Source organism: Botryllus schlosseri, chromosome 15 (assembly GCF_051294905.1).
Source record: "Botryllus schlosseri isolate E-star chromosome 15, Bs_hap1, whole genome shotgun sequence".
NCBI lineage: Eukaryota > Metazoa > Chordata > Ascidiacea > Stolidobranchia > Styelidae > Botryllus > Botryllus schlosseri.
In genome coordinates, this window is record NC_137250.1 from 23,565,030 (window position 1) to 23,587,113 (window position 22,084).

The 22,084-nt window shown below is 38.8% G+C and overlaps 1 protein-coding gene across 2 annotated transcripts; it reads left to right on the top strand.

Moving 5' to 3' along the window:
• The first annotated feature begins 42 nt into the window (after positions 1-42).
• LOC145457947 (uncharacterized) lies at positions 43-22,012 on the top strand. Of its 2 annotated transcripts, XM_080336239.1 has the most exons (6): positions 43-1,720; positions 1,807-1,975; positions 6,134-12,592; positions 17,396-17,435; positions 19,144-19,265; positions 20,814-22,012. In XM_080336239.1, the coding sequence occupies exons 2-6, from the start codon at positions 1,922-1,924 to the stop codon at positions 20,850-20,852; spliced, it is 6,714 nt and encodes a 2,237-aa protein (XP_080192365.1). In that variant the 5' UTR covers positions 43-1,720; positions 1,807-1,921; the 3' UTR covers positions 20,853-22,012. The 2 variants fall into 2 exon arrangements, with proteins under 2 accessions (XP_080192365.1, XP_080192364.1); XM_080336238.1 differs by having other exon boundaries at positions 44-1,975.
• The last annotated feature ends 72 nt before the right edge of the window (positions 22,013-22,084 follow it).

Sequence of the window (22,084 nt, forward strand, 5' to 3'; positions counted from 1 at the left end):
CAATGGGCTGTTTCGTGTTTGCTGGGGAGGATCGCGTGTAATGGGAATGGACATTTTTAGCAGGTATGAAAAAGTCATTAAACACAGGAGGCAGACTATTGGAAAAATATTTGTGAACAAGTTTTGAAACTTCGCAGCGACATAGTTATCATCAACTCGCAAAATTCGATGCTTACGGTAGTAAGGCGATAAATTGGTACGTAAAGGTACAGATGAGATCAGCCATATCGCACGGTTTTGCAGGGTTCGAATTCTGCACAAAAATGTTGTGCAGGCATTTCCCCATACTACGATTCCATATTTTATTCATAATCCAAATTTTTCGACGGCAATAACTCCGCTCCCACTGTTTGAAGTTGAACCAAATTTGGTGAACATCGTTTCTATAGACAACCGAACACTTTCATGGGGTGAACAGAAAATTTTCAAATTTTTTGGTATTTATTTTTACATAATAAATATAACCTTTCTTCTCCTGTAGCAATGCGGCTACTGGTTGGAATCGAACCAAATTTGGCGTGTAGGCTTAAATTAGGTAACCTAACAATTTTATCAAGTAGCCAGTATGATTTGAGAAAAAAAGTCATTTTTGAAGAGCCCTAATGCTCAGTGCACACTGAATGAAAAGTAAAAGAAATAGTATAGAAAAAGGCAAGCGACAAAAATGGGGCGGCATGTCTTGGTGGGCGAGATCGATAGGTCATGTCGTGGTCCGGTAATCTTGAGAATTTACTAGTATTTATTTAGGAGTAATTGCTTGTATTTCGACTTGAATGTGGTCAACTGGACATGGACATGCTCGTAGACTGTCGAATGGCCGGCGGGATTGGTGTCCTTTGGCGAATGGCGACAAACTTTTTCGTCCTACCAAAGTTATTTCACATATTTTGGCACTCAATAAGCGTTTTATTTATTTTTACAGGATTATAGGCACATATAGGCTTTCCAAGTGGAATTCTAAGTTTGAATAGGATTAGGATTGCATTATACAAAGTTTCTGGATTAGGTTTAGGATTAGGATTTGAATTGGATTAGGACATAGAAATTTCAAATCCACTCATCTCCGCTATATATCAGAGATGAGCATGGATTAGGATTAGGATTTGAAAAGCAGGATTTGTTAAATTTTGTCGGATTTAGATTGGATTAAGATTAGAGAATTTTTCCTGAACGGATTTGGATTGGATTTACTTTTTTTCTGGGAGATTGATAGGTCGTGTGGCGAATGGTGACAAACTTTATTCAGATCAGTTAAAAATGTACTTATGGTGAACGACACTATGGTACAGTCGGTGCCAATGCACACGAGAGGTGCAGTACTATGCTACGTTGTCTTAAATCAAGAGAATTCTTGGTTGTGAAATAATTTTTCTGAATTTCAAGTTGGAATCAGATTATGATTGGACATGGACTTGAATATACAAAAGTTCTGGATTAGGATTTTGATTAGGATTTGAAGCTTTGGATTGGATTAGGACATAGAAATTTCAAATCCGCTCATCTCTGCTCTGCTATATATCGACCCGGCATCTATCGATTATTGTTTACATTCGATATCGTAGTCTTTCCGAGTCCGCGATTTCATAGTCACGACGACACGACAAATCGTATTTCCTGGGTCTGTTTTGGACATTGCTGCTTTACTGATAGCGTTTTTTGCACATTGTTGGCAGATGGCTAAAGGAGTCGCGCAGAATCGCGCCTTGGGGTGATGTGATTGGTAATTGTTGCATGTTACACTGCCGATTAGCACTTGCGGTTGATGAATGAATATAGTCACATCATGAGACTGAATCGAACTAACAGCGGGAATACAAACTCAGGAAAGCCGTCATATCGCATCTCGTCAACTAATCAAAGCTTTCCGGCAGCACTGGCTGAGTATCTCAGAAGCCGTGTAGTTCCGCCCAATGTAGTTGGGATGCAGGCTGACAACCAGATAATGAACAATGTAACTGGAAATCGGATGCAATTGGTGAGTTGTATTGAGGGATGCAATTTATAAAATGTTTGGCAACTTCTTCGATTAACAGACTATTCATCAAGAATAACAAGAAGTGCTCCCTTGATCATATATATCAACAATAAACCATGCCTGAGTAATTACATTCTTAATCGTGTAGTAACGGTATGTTTCAAGTCGAGTATTCCAGTATTATGGCATCATAGGCTAAACGTATGGAAGACGTGGAAAGCTCAAATATGTACCTTTTATGCGACTAAAAATGACACGATTCCAGTTTTACATCAGATAGAGATAAATTGGTCTTTTTTCAACATGCCAATTGCCAGCCGGCTGTAATGACTCGAGTCAAGATTTTCTGATGACTCGACTTGACTCCGGTCATTTTCTAAAAATAAGGAAATGACTCGACTTGGACTCGAACCAAGTCATATGACGTGAGACTCTGACGACCAAGATTGACATTTTGTTGTAATTTCAAAGAATAGTAAAGTAACAACACTACTGGGATTTCGTCTATTGGTACTGGTACTTGAAAATGCTACCAGAAACTGCTAAGTGAGGAAAATTAGTATATTGTAAATGCAAACCAGTCGATATCAACAAGCAGAGTTATTAAAAGTGGGTTTAACAAGACTTTAACTGGAAACTGAGCAGTCAACACAACACAATGACTTGGACTCGGACTCGAGTCATTATACCATAGCTCGGACTTGACCCTCTGCTCGCTGACTTGGACTCGTGGTGAATTGAAAATGACTGGAGTCAAAACTATAAAAGTGAGATTGATTTGTGACTCGTAGCTTTGTAATATATGTTTTGTAGGCCGATGCTGTGATACGATCATTCGAGGTTTCAAGGCTTCCACCATGTAAAATAGCATCGAAACTACAATTTTCATTGATGGATTAACTTTTAGTCGCAAAGAGCGTACAATTTCAATAGTCTACTCGAAAAAATCATCTCCCACTATTCGAATCATTAGAGTTAATACTTGATTCAGATTCGAGTAATCGAATTATTGTACCCAACCCTAGTTGTGAATCTCTGGCAATGGGTTTAGCAGGTTACTCATGTGTGCGGGTGTCGTTACCGGTCTGCACCACTTTCTGATATAGTGTAACTCGCATACGACATGTATATTTTTGCAATTGAGTGCTCATGATTCGGATGGCAATAATGGCTGGGTCCCGAGAATAATGCCTTGAGGTGCGGTCACACGTAACCTGGTCCATCATAAATGCTTTGAATTGATTTCCATACTGACCTCATTGTACTTCGTGACAATGTTGTGGAATGATCATGACTTCGAAAATGTGTTATTTCCAAGTAACGTTGGTAGTTTTGTACTATATGATTCCTATGCTTCGATACGGCCAATCAAGGTTGAAGGCTTCCACGGTGAAAATGAGTATCGATATTATTGTACTCGTTGATAAAGTAACTTTCAGGGCTGAGGAGCGTATAATTTCAATTCAGTACTCGAAAAAATGGTCTTTTACTACTTGACTCGAATCATTAAAATTAAAACTCGATTCAGATTCGAGTGCTCGAATAATTTTGCCCAGCCCTAGTCAGCAGTCACCATAATGGAAAAATATCGTCTCTAGTGTTCAGATGTATTGCGTGTAGGGGATGACCTCAGGAAACAGTCTGCTATCCCCCTCACAATTCAAATCAGCACCGGTGTATCGTGAATTTCTGGTTGATTAATATATGATCTAATTTGTCTCGACTAATTATTCTATTTAATGTTATATACCGGTATTATTAAATTATATCAATATACTGTATAACTTATGGCCTATTTTTGTGATCTCTTGCAATGCTGCTGATGGGTTCAATATATTCTTAGTACCTTATCCCTTGCCCTAATAACTATAGTATTGGTTAGTAGATTGTATTATAATTATTTCCACTTCTTAATGCAACCTTGAACCTTTTCTCGCTGTTTCAAAATTTCGATATGGCCAGATAAAGGTTCACAAAACCCGAACCCCGGAACTTTAGCCCACACCCAATATCACAGTGTATCTAATTTAACTGTGCGGCCGATTGCTCATCTGCTGCAATCATGAGAGGTGGTGATGTAATGAAAGTATTGGTAGTCAGACATGCGAGTATTGATGAAAGCTGAGTATTGATGAAAGCTGTTGATGCAAAAACACTGTTTAGTGTTTATCAGTCTATGAACACTACAACTCGACAAACTTTTGATTTGCATATTTGCTGTGGCGTTTTTTTTGGTATTCTACCTACAATTTAAACAGGTTTTGCAATAATGATGCAGTTTATATCTTGTGCGACGTTTGCTTATTGATAAAAGGCATCAATACAAAGATTAACAGTCTATGAACACTACAAATCGAAATAGCTTGCATTAAGTGAGGTGTGTTCAGCATGACTCATAGAGGAGACATCCTTTATAGGCAGGGCTCATAGGCGAGCCTGCCGCATAAGAAGGGTTAAAACACTAGCACGCAAACAGTGTCAAATAACTTGATACAGTTTCACTTATGATAGCCTTAGCCGATTACAGGTATGGATAGATGTAGTCCTTACCACATAACAAGATAATTATGGAGTTTGGTGTTGTATAAGCCAGTGTTAACCCTGCACAAATGGGTCATAAGGAGTTACTGTTGACATCTAAGCACAGCTGTTAATCACACCGTTTACACTCCCGTTTATTGACGCGCTTATATCAAACATTAGTCATAGTCATGTAGGAGATGTTTCAAATTGTTGGGAAATGAAGCAATACCATATTACGCAAGGAAATTATGAGCGGTGTCAAGTAAGGCAAAAATATATATTCACTTATGATTGCCGTATGCAGTTGTTTGGTCTCATGTAAAATGGTTAACTGTGAGTAATGTTTTTTCTAGCTATATTTTTTCCCGTGTAGTTACGCTCGAGGCTAAACTGTGTAGCATTACAAAAGCAAGTAATGTCTCCTTTGAATGCCACAATTTATGCCTGAGGCGATCAGGTGTCCATTTACCAAGAAAAGAACTATGTATATCATCGGGAGAAAACGAAAAACATAACTATCATATTGAAAGAAAATCAGGAACTGTTTTGCAATTAACAGCATCACCTATCTTATCCGAGCTCTTAGAGTAGCTCAGTTGATTACGCTGCTGTTTTAGATTTATGGCAATATATTGGGCGTTGGTTCAAGTCATGTAGTTCGGATTGGAATTGTGGACTGAAAGCCCACGCGGCCGCGGGAAGAGGGTTAAGTGTAAACTCGTGTTTCAAATTAGGGCAGTGGATTCATGAAATGACAAGTCATCCATACAATGTTACCTCCGATGCGGAAGTAGAAATATGATGCTGCAGAAATACGATGCCGAAGCAGAAATACGTCACTGTCGATTCTTTATTAAAAGCAAAGCGTTAATCAACTTTTCGCTAGTTAGATTGCATTGAACAACTCATTATGAATGAATTGTTCGTAACTGCACAGAAATAGGACGAATCTCCCTAACTCTCACTTACTAAGCAGTTTTTCAAAATACAACTGTGAAAGTGAAGTGATAATATTGCTGGAGTCTATAGATGCCAATCTAAAAGCACACTCATGATCCGAATCAAGTCATTTCCGTTTCGACTTTCCAAGACATTTAGCAACCGTAACCTTTCAAAGTGCGTGGACCCAGAGGTCGGACTAGTGCGTCAGCAATAAAATTAAAAAAATACTGTAGTAAGAGACTATAACTTATCAATATCATGGTGAAATATATTAAAAACAGTTTAATCAAGTCACGGCAGTAATTAACATTTTTACTACTCTTTCTTTGCCAAAAGTGATATCGCTGCCTGACAAAACAAGGAGAAAAAATTATTGAGAAAAGGAACAATGTGCTGTAAACACATGCAATTTACTATTAATGCGAAAGTTGAGCTTGCATATTAGCTATTATCAGATTGAATCTAGGGTTGATTAGCTTGATTTTCATACTCGGAAAACATCCAGAAATACCGAAAATTGAGGTAGGCCCTTCATGTATTTTAGACCCAACGACACATGCGAGATCGTGAGTAGGCCTATTGCAAAATTGTTATGAAACTATTATAACATTCAGAAATGCTTCGCCACCCACAATTGAGTCGCGAACCACTGGGAAGCACTGCTCTAGATGGAATACTACTCTCATTTTACAGGTCCCTCAAGCGGTCCAAAGCCCGCAAACCGCACGCACAGTCCGGACTACGATTCCTGTCTCTGGACAACATGCCGCATTGCCGCCAATGAGATTACACACACCGAACTCAGTTTTTACGAATAATGGTCAAAGTATTAGGCAACAAGCTTTTCAAGCTCCAGGAAATAATCAGTCGTATGGGAACGTTCGTCGAAATCAACCTGCTAACACCACCTGGTCTAATAACCAATTTCAACAATCTCCAACGTTGCAATCTTTAATGCCGCAGACTGTGCCATATTCAAGGAGCCCGGCATCACTGTCTACACCTTTTCGCTCACCCGTTTATCAAGCTGCATCACAATACCCCAACACTTCCCGTCCAAGTATGCCAAGTCCTGTGATTAACATCACGTCTTGTTTTCCCTCATCAATATCCTACCGTGCTGCACCACCTTCATGTCGATTTTCATCTGCCAATAATCAAGGTTCAAGAAATATTCAACAAAATGTACAATTCCCTGCTACTAGCAGGCAGAGTAATACCACTGGTGTGCTATCAACAAATCGTAATGACCTGGTGTTGCGAGTTGCATTTACAAACGGTAGCACAATTCCTGTGACTCTCTCACAGTCTTTACGCCAGAAAATTTTGCAGGAAATTGAAGAAGGCATAAAATCGCAAATGGCTGCTACATCATCTTCTGCACCTTCTGCACCTTTGACGAGGTTACCTGTCAATACATGTGCAACATCTAACGTACCTGTTCGTGTTTCTGGTAGTTCGATGCATTCGGCTCCATCGCATCTTCATACAAACACTCCACTCATGAGTTCTTTGCTGGTTAATAGAGGCATTACTACATCTGCTAGTAGCATATCTCTCCAGAGTTTTCACTGTGAGAGTGTAGTGGCACCGCATAACACAGTGCCAACAGAGTCTGTGAGAATGAGTAATACTTCCTCTACACACCAGTTCAAAGTTCCTTCCGCTCCGGTAACTTACAAGCCGTCCGGTAGCACCAATGCAGCTATTTCCAAAGAGCTGTACGAGTATATCTATTCTCCCCGGGTCGTGTCTCAGTCCGAGCAGGAGAACGAGATGGAACATACGCAGTTTTGGATCTGTGATCCGGAGAATTACAGAAAAGAATTGGAAATACAAGCCTCGTTGGATGCTTCTTCTGCGCATGTTAACGGCCCATCATCAGCAGCAAGTCAGGCAATTTCACAGCTTGCGCCTGTGACACAAACCCCACCGATGGCCATGGCTTCTACTGCCAAAAGCTCAATTTGTCTTTCTGTTGATAATACGCGAAATATATCACCTTTGGATGGAGATATGAGCCTAATTGCCGATGATATTACTGTAGGGAATATCTCAAGTACAAGGGAAGGAATCCCGATGGCGACGGCTTCCACTGCCAATAGTTCAGCTTGTCTTTCTGTTGATGATAATACGCCGAATATATCACCATCGGATGGAGATATGGGCCTAATTGCCAATGATATTAATGTAGGAAATATCACAACTCCAAGTAAGACGAGGGAAGGAATACCAAATAATTCTCATGCGGAGGGTAATGGTCTGACAACAAATTCTGAGGCAGATGATGTAGTGTTTATTGGAGAGCATTTTCCAGGCAATGATCGCAATAGATCACATACTAGCGCAGGATCCACTGCGGAAAATCAAGACAGACTTGAATGCAGTAGTACGCAAGTTTTGAATCCTCTCACCACATTATCTTGCGTTGAGGAACAATCCCTACTGTCGGAATCAAAAATAGAATTAAAAACTGACTCTAAAGTCATTGATGTCCTGCCCCACATTGTTGATGTATATACCGTACAGGAAAATACCCCGAAAAACGAAAATCCTAGTGAGCCCCAACCTCGGAAGCTAAACGAAACAATTAGTAGATTGTTCACTGCGCTCAAAACTGAATGTTTTCCGGATAATCCATCGTCAGGCAATGAATCCACCGAAACGTCTGAGAATGAAGCAGTTTCCAAGCAGTGTTCTGGAAGTGTATCTTCAAGAAAGCCACGCGAAAAAACGTTTAGTTTGCGGAAAATGAATTCCATCAAAGGAACGAGTAATCCCATTCAACTTGAACAACATCAAAATGCTCCATATCTTCCTGCCGAAGATTCCGGAAAATACCCTGGCAATCAGGAGAAAGAAAAAGATGCACAAAGTATTGATGGGACGTCAGAATCCGCTGTTGAAGACCTGATGCGGTGCCTTGACAATAATGAACCATCAGCACCACATCAGAAAAGTAAGCATTCTCATTCCGGCACTTTAGAAACCCTCAAATCTCCAAAAGAAATCTCAAAAATACCGTGTGGCGGATCTGTATGTATCCCAGATTCATCTACAATGCAATCTGATATATCAAGCAGAAATTATGTTGGAAAAGTGACAGAGCATTCTAATCTCGTCTCAGAAACGACCAATGCAACATTCCAAGATGCAGCACCATTGATTTCATTGATCGCGAGTGTGAATGATTCCAGTTCATCGTCTCAAAATAAAACGATTAACACAAGCACTGATACGGTCACAGACAAATTTCAGCCAATGTCTTCGGTTCCACCTGATACCCGTGAAGTCATATCAACATGTGATGATGATCGTGAGTCTGGTGTAAATACATTTCTGCTGCATGGGTTCGAGCAGGATAGTTCTACAACAGATCTATCCTCCATTAAATTACCGGAAAGTCCTAATGTGTCAGCAACTGGAAATGAAGATGACAACATGTCAAACAGACTGCCAATTTCTCCAAGCTCGAATCTTTCTGATTGGCTCAACAGTAGAAGAAATTCGCCTGACATCTTTCTCACTGTCTCGAACCAAAATTCGTCTAGTAAAATTGAATCCTGTGGACTCGAAATATCTTCAGACAAGGATTCTTTTCCAGATGATATGAAATCCACAAATCCTGCAGAAGATCCATCGCTCGGATGTTCAAATGGCGGTAAATCTGTCGCTACAAATGCTAAAAAATTGAAGATTAAACCGAATTTGTCGAAACTGTGTGCGAAAGGTAAGAATGTGTTGAAATCACGAAAAATGATGCAATCTATAATTCTTCCGACACACGATTTTGGCTATTCCAAGGCTGAGATGCAAATGCCTGATAAAGAAGAAAACGCTGGCCTAGAAAATGTAGCTACTGTATTGAATTCGATCACCGACGATACAATACGTGTAAATGAAAGTGGCAATTTCAATAGAATCTCGATAACACCCCGGAAGTCAAATAGTGAAGGAATTCGTTTGTCAGTATCTTCCTCACCTATTGGAGAAATCGTGAAAGCTAAAATGGATTCCTCACCATTGAATCCTGAACTGTTGGAACATAATATCCATGAAAACGCAAGCAAACAGCATGCAGGCTTATCTTCGCAATACGCAGACCAGGATCGAGATCTTTTCCCTGAAGAAATTACTGATGTACACAGCGTGAAAGACAAAGCGAGAGATGCAGTTTTGGAGTCTGACAAACATGGTAACAAGTCTGCCTGTGTAGCTCAACGTCATGGTAGCAGTAACTTAGAATCAAGCAGAATTTCTGAGTCTCAATTACAAAATAGCTCGGAAAAATGTTCTGAACGTTATACTACTATTGAACACCCCTCGCTTGCAGCAAATTCATGTCAACTGCAAAAATCACAAGATATCCCGGCTGCAGGATCTGTCACATTGGAGCACAGTGCAAGTTCGCAGCTTGATTTGGTTACTGAAGATCGTGGTAATGATAGTTTCTCTTCTGAGTCACCGTCAGATGTACACAATGGAGACTCGCTAAAACCTCAACTGGAAGATGAAAGGAATATTTTCAATGCGATGGCAGATTTACACGGTAAAAATATCTGGGTTTCGCCCGATAAGCATAGTCAAAATGGGACAGAATCACATGAAAATTCACGGCAAATTCAACTTACGCCACAATCAAAAGTTCGTGAATCACACGACGATCATTTTCAAATCCAAGATGAGACGAATAACAATCCAATTTGTTCTGTTACAGAATCTGATGTGCAGAAAAAGGCTCCTCAAATTCAGAGTGGGGATGAAACTTATGATTGGGGTTCAACGGGCGAAAGTGCATTTCATTCGGCAATGGCATCACCCAAAACCGACGCTATAACGTGTCTGCCTGTATCAACTGGTACAAGAGTACTGGACTTGTTGCAAGAACCGTCTGATGAAACTCTTTGTGAAAACATTGAGCAGTCTTCTGTAAGATTGAATGTTTCAATGGCAAAAGAAGGTATGACAGACATAGACAATGTTTTGAATTCTGCAAAGCCTGTGTCTAGTTCATGTGAGACTGGCTTACCAGCTCAGGCCTTAAAAACTCACTCGTTAGATTCTATTGATGCGAATGACGTTGAAGATACATTAACTTCTGACTTAGTTGAAACCTCTGCAGAATCCGTGAAAGCTTCCGATTGCGATGAACCCCGCGTACCCGAAAACAATAGTGAGACATCCGACCCATCCTCGTCCATAACCAGGATGCAATCTTTATTTCATTCATTAATGGGCAGTCCGAAAAAACAGCCGGTTGGTATATTTTCTGCCGACTCTCAAGAGTATGACGAAACCGCTCAATGTCATTCTGATGAAGAGAGTATTTCTTCAATTATCCACACATCGGAAAATACCTTCTCCAAACAAGTCGAAGATGTAGTTGTGAAACAGGAAATTGTAGATGTCACTCAAACCAACGCAATATCCCAATCTAAACATGATGAAAAGGGCGGTGATTATACTTCTACAAATCATGAGAACTCAATATTATTTATTAAAACTGAACAAAATGACGAATTGCAAATCTCGGAGCACTCTGGACCACAAAACACAGCAATTCAGATTGTTGATGATACAACAAAAGACAGTCATGTGTGTGCTAGTAAAACTGACGACACTCCGTCAGACTATGTAATCTGGGATGAAGCAAATGGAATTGAGTTCTCCGATGGACCAGATGAAGAGACACAGTCCTCCAATATTTGCGAACTGTCGAGAGTTCAAGCGCAAAACGATGAGGTGATGTCTGAAGCTTTGTGCGCAGAGTTATCTTCAAGCAGCGATACGATTAACTCTGAAGTGTACGGACGTAAAAGTGTTCAGTCTTTGCCAAATATCTCTGTTTCTTCAAGTAAAAAAATGAAAGAAAAACATGACACTACGCACCGGAGATCAAAAACTCCAGATATTTACATTGAAGGTACAGATTCGGGTAATCCAAGAACAATTATTCCTGTATTACAAGCCCCGAAGAAGCCTGTTTTAAAGAAAAAACCTCCAGAAAAAACATCAACTTTTTGGCCGACAGTAACAATTGAAGATATCAACCTTGATCGTACAAGTTCGAAAACACAGTCTAGGGATCCCAGAAAAAATCATTCCATGTCCCAAGTGGAGAAGAACCATGTTGTGAAGAAAAAAATTCTGGAAAACAGATCAACTTCTTTGGAAACGTCAAAAGAGATTCACGTTGAGCTTACAAGCTCGAAAACAGATTCGGGTAATCCAAGAACAATTCTTCCTGTATTACAAGCACCGAAGAATCCTGTTCTAAAGAAAATATTTCCGCGAAAGAAATCCGCTTGGACGACACCAGATATCAGCCACGAGCGTACAAGCTCGAAATCACAAGTGGAAAGATTATCTGAAAAGGCGTCGGACACCATCGCATCAAAAAGTATTGACTTCAATAGTCTCATTTCTGATGACGATGATTATGAAAGCGACAGTCCACGTGTGGTCCGTCGCGTAAAACCACTTCCGACCATCACCAGCTCGTCGGAAGACGAAGCGCGCGCCAGTAATTCGTCTCAGATATCACAAGACAGCCCGGTATTCGTACGGAAAAGAAAACATCGTCACATATCGAGCAGTTCGTCGGATGATAACACGCCGGTACACTTGCCCAGGAAAGAAAATAGAAGCTGGCGTCACACGGGGAAACGTGACTTGCAAGCGACTTCAAATTATTTCAAATCGTACGTTCGTGATGTGGTATCATCCGACTCGGATGATGTTTACTATGATGCCGAGGATGGATTTTTAGAGCCTGCCACTGGGATGTCAAAGAGTGCAAACAAAACTCAGAAGGATTTAAGCAAACGCCAAAGTCAGGAGCAGCGTAAATCCAAAAAACGAAAGCGATCAGAAAGTCCTTTAAAACGTAGAGACAAGCGTGCTAGGAAACGTATTGAAAAACCGATCGTGTCTCATTCGAGTCCCGTGCTGGGACCCTACGGACTTACCAAACGCTTTAAGACTCCGGTGGATCGTATATCTTCGTACCTCATCAAGAAATATGCAGACCCGAACAGATCTGTGAAGAAGCGCAAATTGTTTGATGATAAATCTCGACCGGGTACGTCTGCTGATCGGGCGACTTCAAGCTCTTCTGATATTGTATACCTCGATGAAAGCGAGGGATCAGAGGTTAGTTACGAGCTTTGGTACTGCATCCTTGTTGAGATTCCAGGTGGCACAGAACTTCTGTATGCAATTGAGTAATGCATTCATGCTTAGATCTGGGCGCAATGATTGAACTGTCACTCGAACCTTAAACCAAAGTTTTGAATCAAGTTTTCGTCACTTTTTGCGTGAAACTGTCGCTAGAAGTTGACAAATAACCATCACAATAACTGTTGAACATATTTTCGTGGATTGAATCAACGTGCACCATTAGTCTGGCAATTTACAAAGTAGCCACCACCAGATTTGTTCAAACTACTGGAACTAGAACTAACCATAGCCAGATTCAATCCAAAGAAACATGAATTTATTATTATATTTAATCGTAATCGGATTGGCTTTCCACATAAACATAATAACATGTTTGAAATGGGAGGTGTCATGACCCCCGAAACCCGTCTCTGGCTACGCCACTGTTAAAAGTAATCACTCTGAGCCAGCAATGGCTGCAAGAACATCACACAACAGAACAATGGTGTTGGATTCAAGCCAAACGTCGACGTGTGTTGCCAGTTGTTCGGCAACTGTTTTTTACGCAATTAGAACTAGAAATAAAACTACTCACTTCTCAAAATCTCTAACTAGAACTATTCACCAGGGTTGTAACCAAGTCACAAGGCTCCGAGTCGCAATCTCACATTTATAGTTTTGACTCTAGTAAAGTCGAGTCATTTTCAATTCACCACCGAGTCAAGTCCAAGTCCAAGTCAGCTAGTTAGAGGTCGAGTCCGAGTCCAAGTAATTGGGCTCACTGTTCAGTTTTGAGTTCAGTCCGGTTCAACCCACTTTTTTGACTCTACTCGCGTGATATAGAATGGCGCAAATTTTTAACATAGTAATTTTTCTCGGTCTTAACAGCTTCCAAGTATCGGGATTGATAGACAAAATACCAATAATGATGCAACTTCACTATTCTTCGAAGTTACAATAAAATGTATGTCTTGGCCGTCCTAGTCTCGAGTCATCCACAATGACTCAAGGGTAATTCCAGCCCAAATCAACAAATGCAGATAACCATGTGTTTCAAAATAAACATTAAATGCAATTCCCAAGCAACGTAGACATATTTCAAACTGAACAAAAGTTATTTTTCGGAAATCCATTCAGTGGTTTAGAATTTATGGGGATTTGAAAAAGAGCACTTTTTGTGCCCAGTCAACCGTGAAAAGGTATGATTTTTGGAACATAAACTTCAGAATTTTACTATAAATTAGTCTTTCTCTATGGCTTTAAATAGAGTACATTTTCAGAAAGTACATAGCCTAACACTAATTTTGAATGTTTTTATTATGATAATAACCTAGCTGTTTGGGGTTAAGAGGGGGCTGAAGGTGAGGCTGAAGTAAAATCAGTCATACGTGATGAATATTTCCAGGGTGAATTGTGAAAAAAGGTATACTTCAAATTTATTGAGTAAGGTATCATATGAAAGCTAAGAATGATCACTGTCCAATAAAAGCAATGCCACTAGTGATTTCAAGGATCTAAGCTGCGTTCTAGCAAGAAAACTATATTCATGTATTTTCCATGTGTCTAAAGGTATTTTAGGTTATATATTTTATACACATTCTTGACAAATATTATTGATTAATGCTTCATTAGGCATATTAAATAGCTTGGGGCAGGGCTTACTATATATTCCTGCTTTTTATATTTCATATTTTAGTGAGTCGTGCATAGATTATTTAAATACATTAGGCCTACATCATTTCTATGAATGAATCCTCAAACAGTCTGGAGGTATAGCAGCTGTGCATGGTTGAAAAATATAATTTTGATAACTCCACTAGGCACATTTATGATTTGGTTCCATAGGAGTTATTCTTCGTACGTGGCAAAGATTTCTCTTGCAATCTTGAAAGCTGTATGTCACATGTATGATTTGAAAACATGGGATTTGAAGATTCTGACCCGGTATAAGGATGGAATGCTTGTGTGAACTTTTCAATGAAAACTATATCATTACTTATTTTAAACTTTTGCTGTGTAGGCATTCTGACTAGTAATGTGGATGTGGTAAAGAGGAATGCCAGGGTTACATTTGCAGCAATACTTTATATAGTATATGCTTGATCAACAGAGACATCAACTACAAAACACTTGTTATCATCACAAAGGTACAAAACTGCAACTGAAATCTTGTGATCTATTCAAATTACAAAAACTATCAGCGTACCTACAAGTCATAAGCTAACAATTCATGTAACAACGGAAGTGCTGTACATGTACAGTAGGGCTGTTCAAAAATAACCTTTTTTCCTAAATCTTGCTGGTTACTTGATTAAATCGTTGGGTTGCCTTAAAAAACAACGCACACCTAATTTGAATTCATTCCAACCAATATTCGCGGATTTCGTAGAGTTTGAAAATTTTGAATTTGCCTAAAAATGCAAAACAAATTTTTTTTCAAATTTTTCTGCCAACCCCATGAAATTGTTGTGCTGTCTTCAAAAACGATGCAAAACAAGTTTGACTCAATTCGAAGCCGTAGAAGTGGAGTTATTTCAGTTTTTCCTTGATAATTCTGGGATTATCCTTGATTGGTGGATCATCCCAGAATTATCATCAAAAAACTTGAATAACTCCGCTTCTGCAGCTTGGAATTGAGTCAAATTTGTTTTCCACCGTTTTTGAAAACAGCGCAACAATTTCATAAGGTTAGAAGGAAATTTGAAAAAAAAATTTATTTGCATTTTTAGGCAAATTCAAAATTGTCAAACTTTACGAAATCCGCGAATATTGGTTGGAATGAATTCAAACTTGGTGTGCGTCGTTTTTTAAGGCAACCTAACGATTTAATCAAGTAACCAGCAAGATTCAGGGAAAAAGGTTATTTTTGAACAGCCCTAATGTACAGGGTTGTAATGACTATAGTCACTCGACTTGACTAGAGTCATTTTTTCAAGAGCCTTAAATTACCTGACTCAAGCAAATTTGTGCATTGACTCGACTTGTATTCGAGTCATTCTACATGACTCGAGACTAAGACTGCCAAGAAAGACAATTCGTTGTAGTTTTGAAGAATAGTAAATTCACCACATTATTGTTATTTCGTCTAGCAGTCTTGATACTTGGAAAATAGGGCCAGAAACTGTTAGGACTGAGGAAAATTGCGATATTATGAATCCGAGCCATTTTATATCACTCGAGCAGAGTTGGGAAAAGTAGGTTGAACCGGAGTTGAATCAAGTCGGACTCAAGTCATCGACCCTCTATGCACTGACTTGAAACTCGGGCTGCTTGACTCGGTGGTGAGATGAAAATGACTCGACTTGACTCAAAACTATAAAAGTGAGAGTGACTAGTGATTCGAAAGCTTGTGACTTGGTTACTACCCTGGTGTTGTACAGAAGATGTAGCTGTTCCCCAAAAGAAATTTAATGAGAATCTGTGAATAGATTTGAGTGAACATGCTCGGTCAGCGTTTTGATAATTCTGTGAAATCGATTTCCAAATTTTGATGTTTTGCAAGTGTTCTCGGTTTGCCAGATGAGAGAATGATTGCTCTACCACAATGCTATGTAGTTTACCTATATGAGATTTGACCGATTGTTGAGGCGATATGAACAGTTCACAGCTTGAGAAAATATTTTTGAGAATATCCCCAAGTATTGTGATGACAATGTTACTTCGACTACTAGGTCTTAATCAGTGCCTGGGAATCAGATTGTAGCACGAAGGTTGTCCTTCTACTGATCATTTTACCTTGACTGTCTATGTATATTGGTTACTCGGAGATGTTAGAGTCAAATGTTATGCAAATTATAGAACTAGGCACTCCGTCGGCTGTCTCTGTATCCAGATTTTTGACTGAATAATAGGATGATTAAATGTCTGATATCATTTGTACCAGGGAATGAAATGGATAGTGCTAGCTACTATATATAGGCTACTTAATCAAGTAATGGTCGTAAACTCGTAATCTATCAAAAACCGAGCAGCTGTATAAATTATACCACCCAAAATACCTTTAAACACAGGGGAAATAGCATGATCATAGTTTTTAGGCTATAAAACTGCTTAGATACTTGAAATCACTATTGGGATTCCTTTTACTGCATTGTATTTGTTTTTAGCTTTCATATGATAGGCCTACCTTACTCAATAAAATTGGAGTGTACCTTTTATCACAATTCAACCCAGAAAATTCCATCACGCATGACTGATTTCTTTGAGGGCCTAACTGTCGCTGCTCATTTGACCCATAACCTTATGGAATATCCCGCAAATTATTATTTACATTGAAAGCTCAGTTAACAGAGGTCTCAAAAACGTTGATTCACCCACGAAAACTCAAGCCCATTATGAGTAAACATTAGGCCTACTGTAAAATAAGTTGTTCAGAAAGGCCATGAATCAAGGAACGCAAAAAGTGGTTTTTTTTTTATTGCGATAAAATCTTAACGACTTGTCCGATTTTGATAAAATCAAGTTTTTTCTGATCAGGCGATCACTGTCTCCCTTTGTGTGCGATTTGAACAAAATCCATGACCATAGGGTTATCTTTTGAATAAAATTTCGTTGATTTGGGATGGAAAGACCCTCGATTAAAAGTCGACTCAATAGATAAATTGACTCAAGTCGAGTCATTTTACGCCTTTGAAGAAATGAGTCGATTCAAGTCGAGTCGCCTAAAAATCGTGACTCAAGTCATTACAGCCCTGCTATTCACTATTCGAAATGTGCAACTAGACCTAGAGGTACTCACTTTTCAAATGCCAAAAATGCTCTTCAAACGTGTAACGCCCTTTCAACTTAAACTCACAGGAAAAAGATACCAGACATCGCCGAAAGAAAAGACGTGAAGGTACGGTCGTGCTGTCGCTCAATTTCTCTCAAACTTGTCTTCTGTTCCGGTGGTTATGTTGATGCTTTTTCGAGACAATATTGAGAAGCAAGATAGCGTAATGATGAAGCGTCTTGCTCCTTGAGCGGTAGTACGTGGGTTAAATCCCCAGCTGGTCAGACCAAAGACCTGATCAGGAACACTGGTATCCATGACTTCCCTTGGGCTCAGAATTTCGTGGATAGCATGGAGGGGCGGTGCAAGACTTAGAAAGCCTCACAAGGCTATATCTGTGCCTTCCTTGTCCAGCGGCATATATGCACACACATTAGGGCAGTTAAAAAAAAACTTTTCCTTCAGGGTTCGCTGGCTACTTGATAAAATTTTTAGGTTGTTCAAAAAAACGCTGCACACCAACTTTGGCCCAATTCCAACCAGTAGAAGCGATATTCTTGCAGTAAAAAGTTTTGAATTCGTCTTTAAAAAAATGAAAAAATAAAATTTCAAAATTTTCCTGTTGACCCATAAAATTGTTACGCTGTCAGTAGAGATGATGCACACCAAATTTGGTTCAATTCCAACTACTAGAGGCGAAGTTATTGCAGTAGAAAAATTCGGATTTCAATAAAATAGTATTTACGGAGACTAAGTCTTAAATTATTTATTATAAAATCATGGAATTAGAAATTTTTCTTCGCTACTAGTGGTTGGAATTGATCCAAATTAATTGGGTATGCATCATCTCTACTGACAGCGTAACAATTTTATGGGGTCGACAGAAAAATTTTGAAATTTTATTTTTTACTGATAAATTCAAAACTTTCTACTGCAAGAATCTCGCTTCTACTGGTTGGAATTGAGCCAAAGTTGGTGTACAGCGGTTTTTTAACCAACCAAACAATTTTATCAAGTAGCCAGTGAAATCTGAAGGAAAAGTTTTTTTTGAACAGCCCTAATCCGCATCACGCACTCATGGTATACAAATGCACAGATCGTGTGTGTGTGTATAACTGTGTATCATGAGTCATAGTATATGGCGCAAAAAAAAACATCAAGGTCTAAAATATACTACGTCCTATGCTCCTATCCTACTCCACACATCCTGATGCCAGACTGAAAGAACTAGATGATTCTAATTGCAGGTTTCACTTGAAACGCTACAAAGCTCGTATACCGAAACAATCCAAGCTTGCTGCGTAGACATACTTATTAGAATTATTTTTGATGTATTTCCTGCTAATAAGGAATTTTATTTGATTCCCAAGTTTTCACGAATTTCCACGAATTTCCTGAAAATGCTGCAGGTGAATTGTATCTTGCGAACCAGGCAAGCTTGATGTTCAGACATTTGATATTCTCGCGCTAATAAGAACGAGTTCTGTTTTAATATGATCTGAAATTGATTTTTGTTGTATATTTTCTAATCCTGAATTTGAGTTCTTGCGAGTTCGAAAATTCTATCTCAATGTGGAATAAACTGTAGCTACAATTCTAATTCTATTCGAATTTGGAAAAGCACAAAATTCCCTCATTGCTTTCAATTTGTGAACTTTTTTGTGAATTTATTCATCCTAATTCAAATCTAATTTGGAGAAGCTGAAATTTTTAAGCTGTCCAACCGAGCTCTTCTGTTATTGACCCGATTCCTATAGCTTACAGCATGCCATATTTGTCATTTACAACCATCTCACCATTCACTGACCACCAGTTCTGTTTTGTACTCTCACAGGGTGCGTTATGCAAGGATTTGTGACCACCGAAACAGGACGTCATCGTTGGTTCACTCGAGACCGTTTCATTTTAAAGCCTTTCTTCGTGAAAGTTATTGACTGCGCTCCTATTCTAGCTCAGGTAGATAAAATGAGTGTGGATAGTTTATATCGTCACACGTAAGGAGAGAGAGAGAGATGATTTGTTCCGGTGATAACGCGAAGGTGCATGGCTGAAATATTTGCTTTTACAGGGACATCAGTGAAACCGTATTATTGATAATTGAGGCTTGATGTGCGTTAGGTTTTTTCAAAAATAAGTTTTAATCCGGATTCTGGGATTCACTGCTTAAATTGTTAGGTGCACACCGAATTTGGCTCAATCACGTCTGGTAGATCCAAACGCACAGGACTCGAAAAAAATTTTGAATTAATTCAAAAATTTTTTTAAATAATTTATAATTTGACTGTCAACCACATGAAAGTGTTACGTTGTCTAAAAGAACGATGCTTAATAATTTTTGGTCACTTTGAATAGGTAGAAGCGGAGTGATTGCAGCTACATGTTACAATTTTTTTCGCATCGGTTTTGTTATCAACTCGAATATTTCATGGGGTTAACCGTGGAATTTGAATAAGAATATTTCAAGTTTTTAAAGTATTAACCCAAATTTTTTTTAACTCCTGTGCATCTACATAGATCCACCAGTCGAAACTGAGCCAAATTGGGTGTGAAGCGTTTTTTTTTTTTTGGACAACCTAATAATTTAATCGGTAAATCTTCGGGATCCGGGAAAAAAGTTACATTCGAACAAATCTAATGTGCGTACAATCGGACTTGGGCAACTAGATAATCCTAGATTAATTACGGAGAAATGCCGGTAATCCAATTACTGGTTTTCCTGAAAATATTACAGGAGAACTGTACCTTGTTAAATGAGTGACGCCTGTTCAGACATTTGCCGTTCTCCGGTTTTTGTAGTATTTCTTTCAATATTGGCATTTTATTAAATTTCCAAGCTTTTCGAATCCAGTCAATTCTACTTTTTATTAAATTTTCGAAAGCTGAAAACTTTAAAGTTGTCAGACTGTGATTGATGGCCTCTGGTGGTATCTTGATGTTCCTGTTAGCAGTGTTGGGATCGAGTCGCTACCTTTGAGTCCATCCAAATTTTGACTGGTCTCGAGGCATTTCAAAATATTTTGCGGCAAGTCGCGAGTCGACTCATGCGCTACCGTCTCTGAAAGTGACTCTAGTCAAGTTATATCATCTCCATTTTTCTGATTTCGAGTCAAATTTCAAGTCATCGAATATTGTGTCTGTCGCTTATGATTGTAATGCGCTGATGCGTAATGCGTATGCATAATCGGGGCAGTCTAGTCCAGACTATGTCAAAGTGGTCCAACTTTGTATATAAATATGATGTTCAAGTTCATGAGAAATTCTATTCAATATAGCATGGGAGTGGAATTCAACGTAAACTGATTCTGAAATATCGTTCGGACCCATTTTCATCGAAATTTCCGAGAAACTACCAACTATCGTTCTTACACACTTGAATGACTATATGCTGTTTACACATGGTTATGATATCGGCGGGGGTCTGATTATGACACTGTGATAGCAATGATCTTATTGGTTTCACCTCAGTTTGCTACGGCGATTCACTGTTATTGACACTGTTTACAGGCTGAACGCGCCGAAGAATTATCCGAAAACGACCCTTAAAAGGACTGCGCATTTATGACTGCAATATGAGTCCGGCTCTACGTTCTATTATACAGCATTTCGTGATGTGTGCATTGTGTACGCCAGAACTTTGCCGCTCGACATTATTTCTGTTCATTTTCATGCATTTGTTTTATCGTATCGTAAGTGTTATGACCGCCTCCACCTGTCACGTTGTCTGCTATTTATGTTTGAAAATGCGATCTACATTGCAGTGAGATCTTTGATTTTGACAAAATGCACACAGTATCTGCATTCGACTATTAGTGGTTTATGATCTTATGTTGCAGTAGTTCAATTATAACGTCGTCGCTGTGTGATCAATGTTACATATTTTTAAGAAAATTGATTTTTCGTAACGTTTTCGCTTTCTTTGGTCATATCGTGGCCGTGATTAACTTTGAGACAAGGTGACAACCATAAACATGGCCAAGGCATGACAGACAAAAAAACGAAAATTGAATCTCGAAATTCGAAAAAAACGAACTAAGATCTTTTGATTTCACTGCGATGATGTATACATCAGGGTTGTTCAAAAATTTTCTTTTTTCTTGAAATTTTACTTCTTGAAATCGTGAGGTTGGATAACAAAAGCCGCACACCAAATTCGGCGAAATTTCAAGCTGTAAAAGCGAAGCTGTTGTAAGCAATTATTGAAAACAAAATTTATTTTCAAATCTTACTGCCAATCTAATAAAATTGCTACCGGATTTTGGTTTGAAATGGATAGTATTTGCGCTGCGTAGTTCAATGATTACTAATAAATCATTTCCCACCGTAAATAACAATTTTTATCAAACCCGAAATTTTCTGATCCAATAATTTAGCTTTTGTTGGTTGGAATTGAGCCAAATTTGTTACGCGTCATTTTTTTTAGACAACTTGAACAATTCGTGCGGTTGACAGTAAAATTTGAAAAAAATATTAAAAATTTATGATTGAAAATTTTCGATCTCTAATGCCTTCGCTTCAATAGGTTGGAGTTTAACTAAATTTGGTGTGCAGCGTTTATTTCAGCCAACCTGATAAGTTTTGTCGAATAACGAGTAAAATATGAAGAAAATGTTTTTTGAACAACCCAAATGTACATTTCAATGTCACTGTGGTCCTGTTTTGCTGTCCGCTTGCTGTCTTCTTTCATTAAAAGCTGTTCTTTTGTATCGATGTTGTGTTGTCTGAGTGCTCGACATTTGAGCATGTGACTTTATAACCCCAAAAAACTAAACCTATAA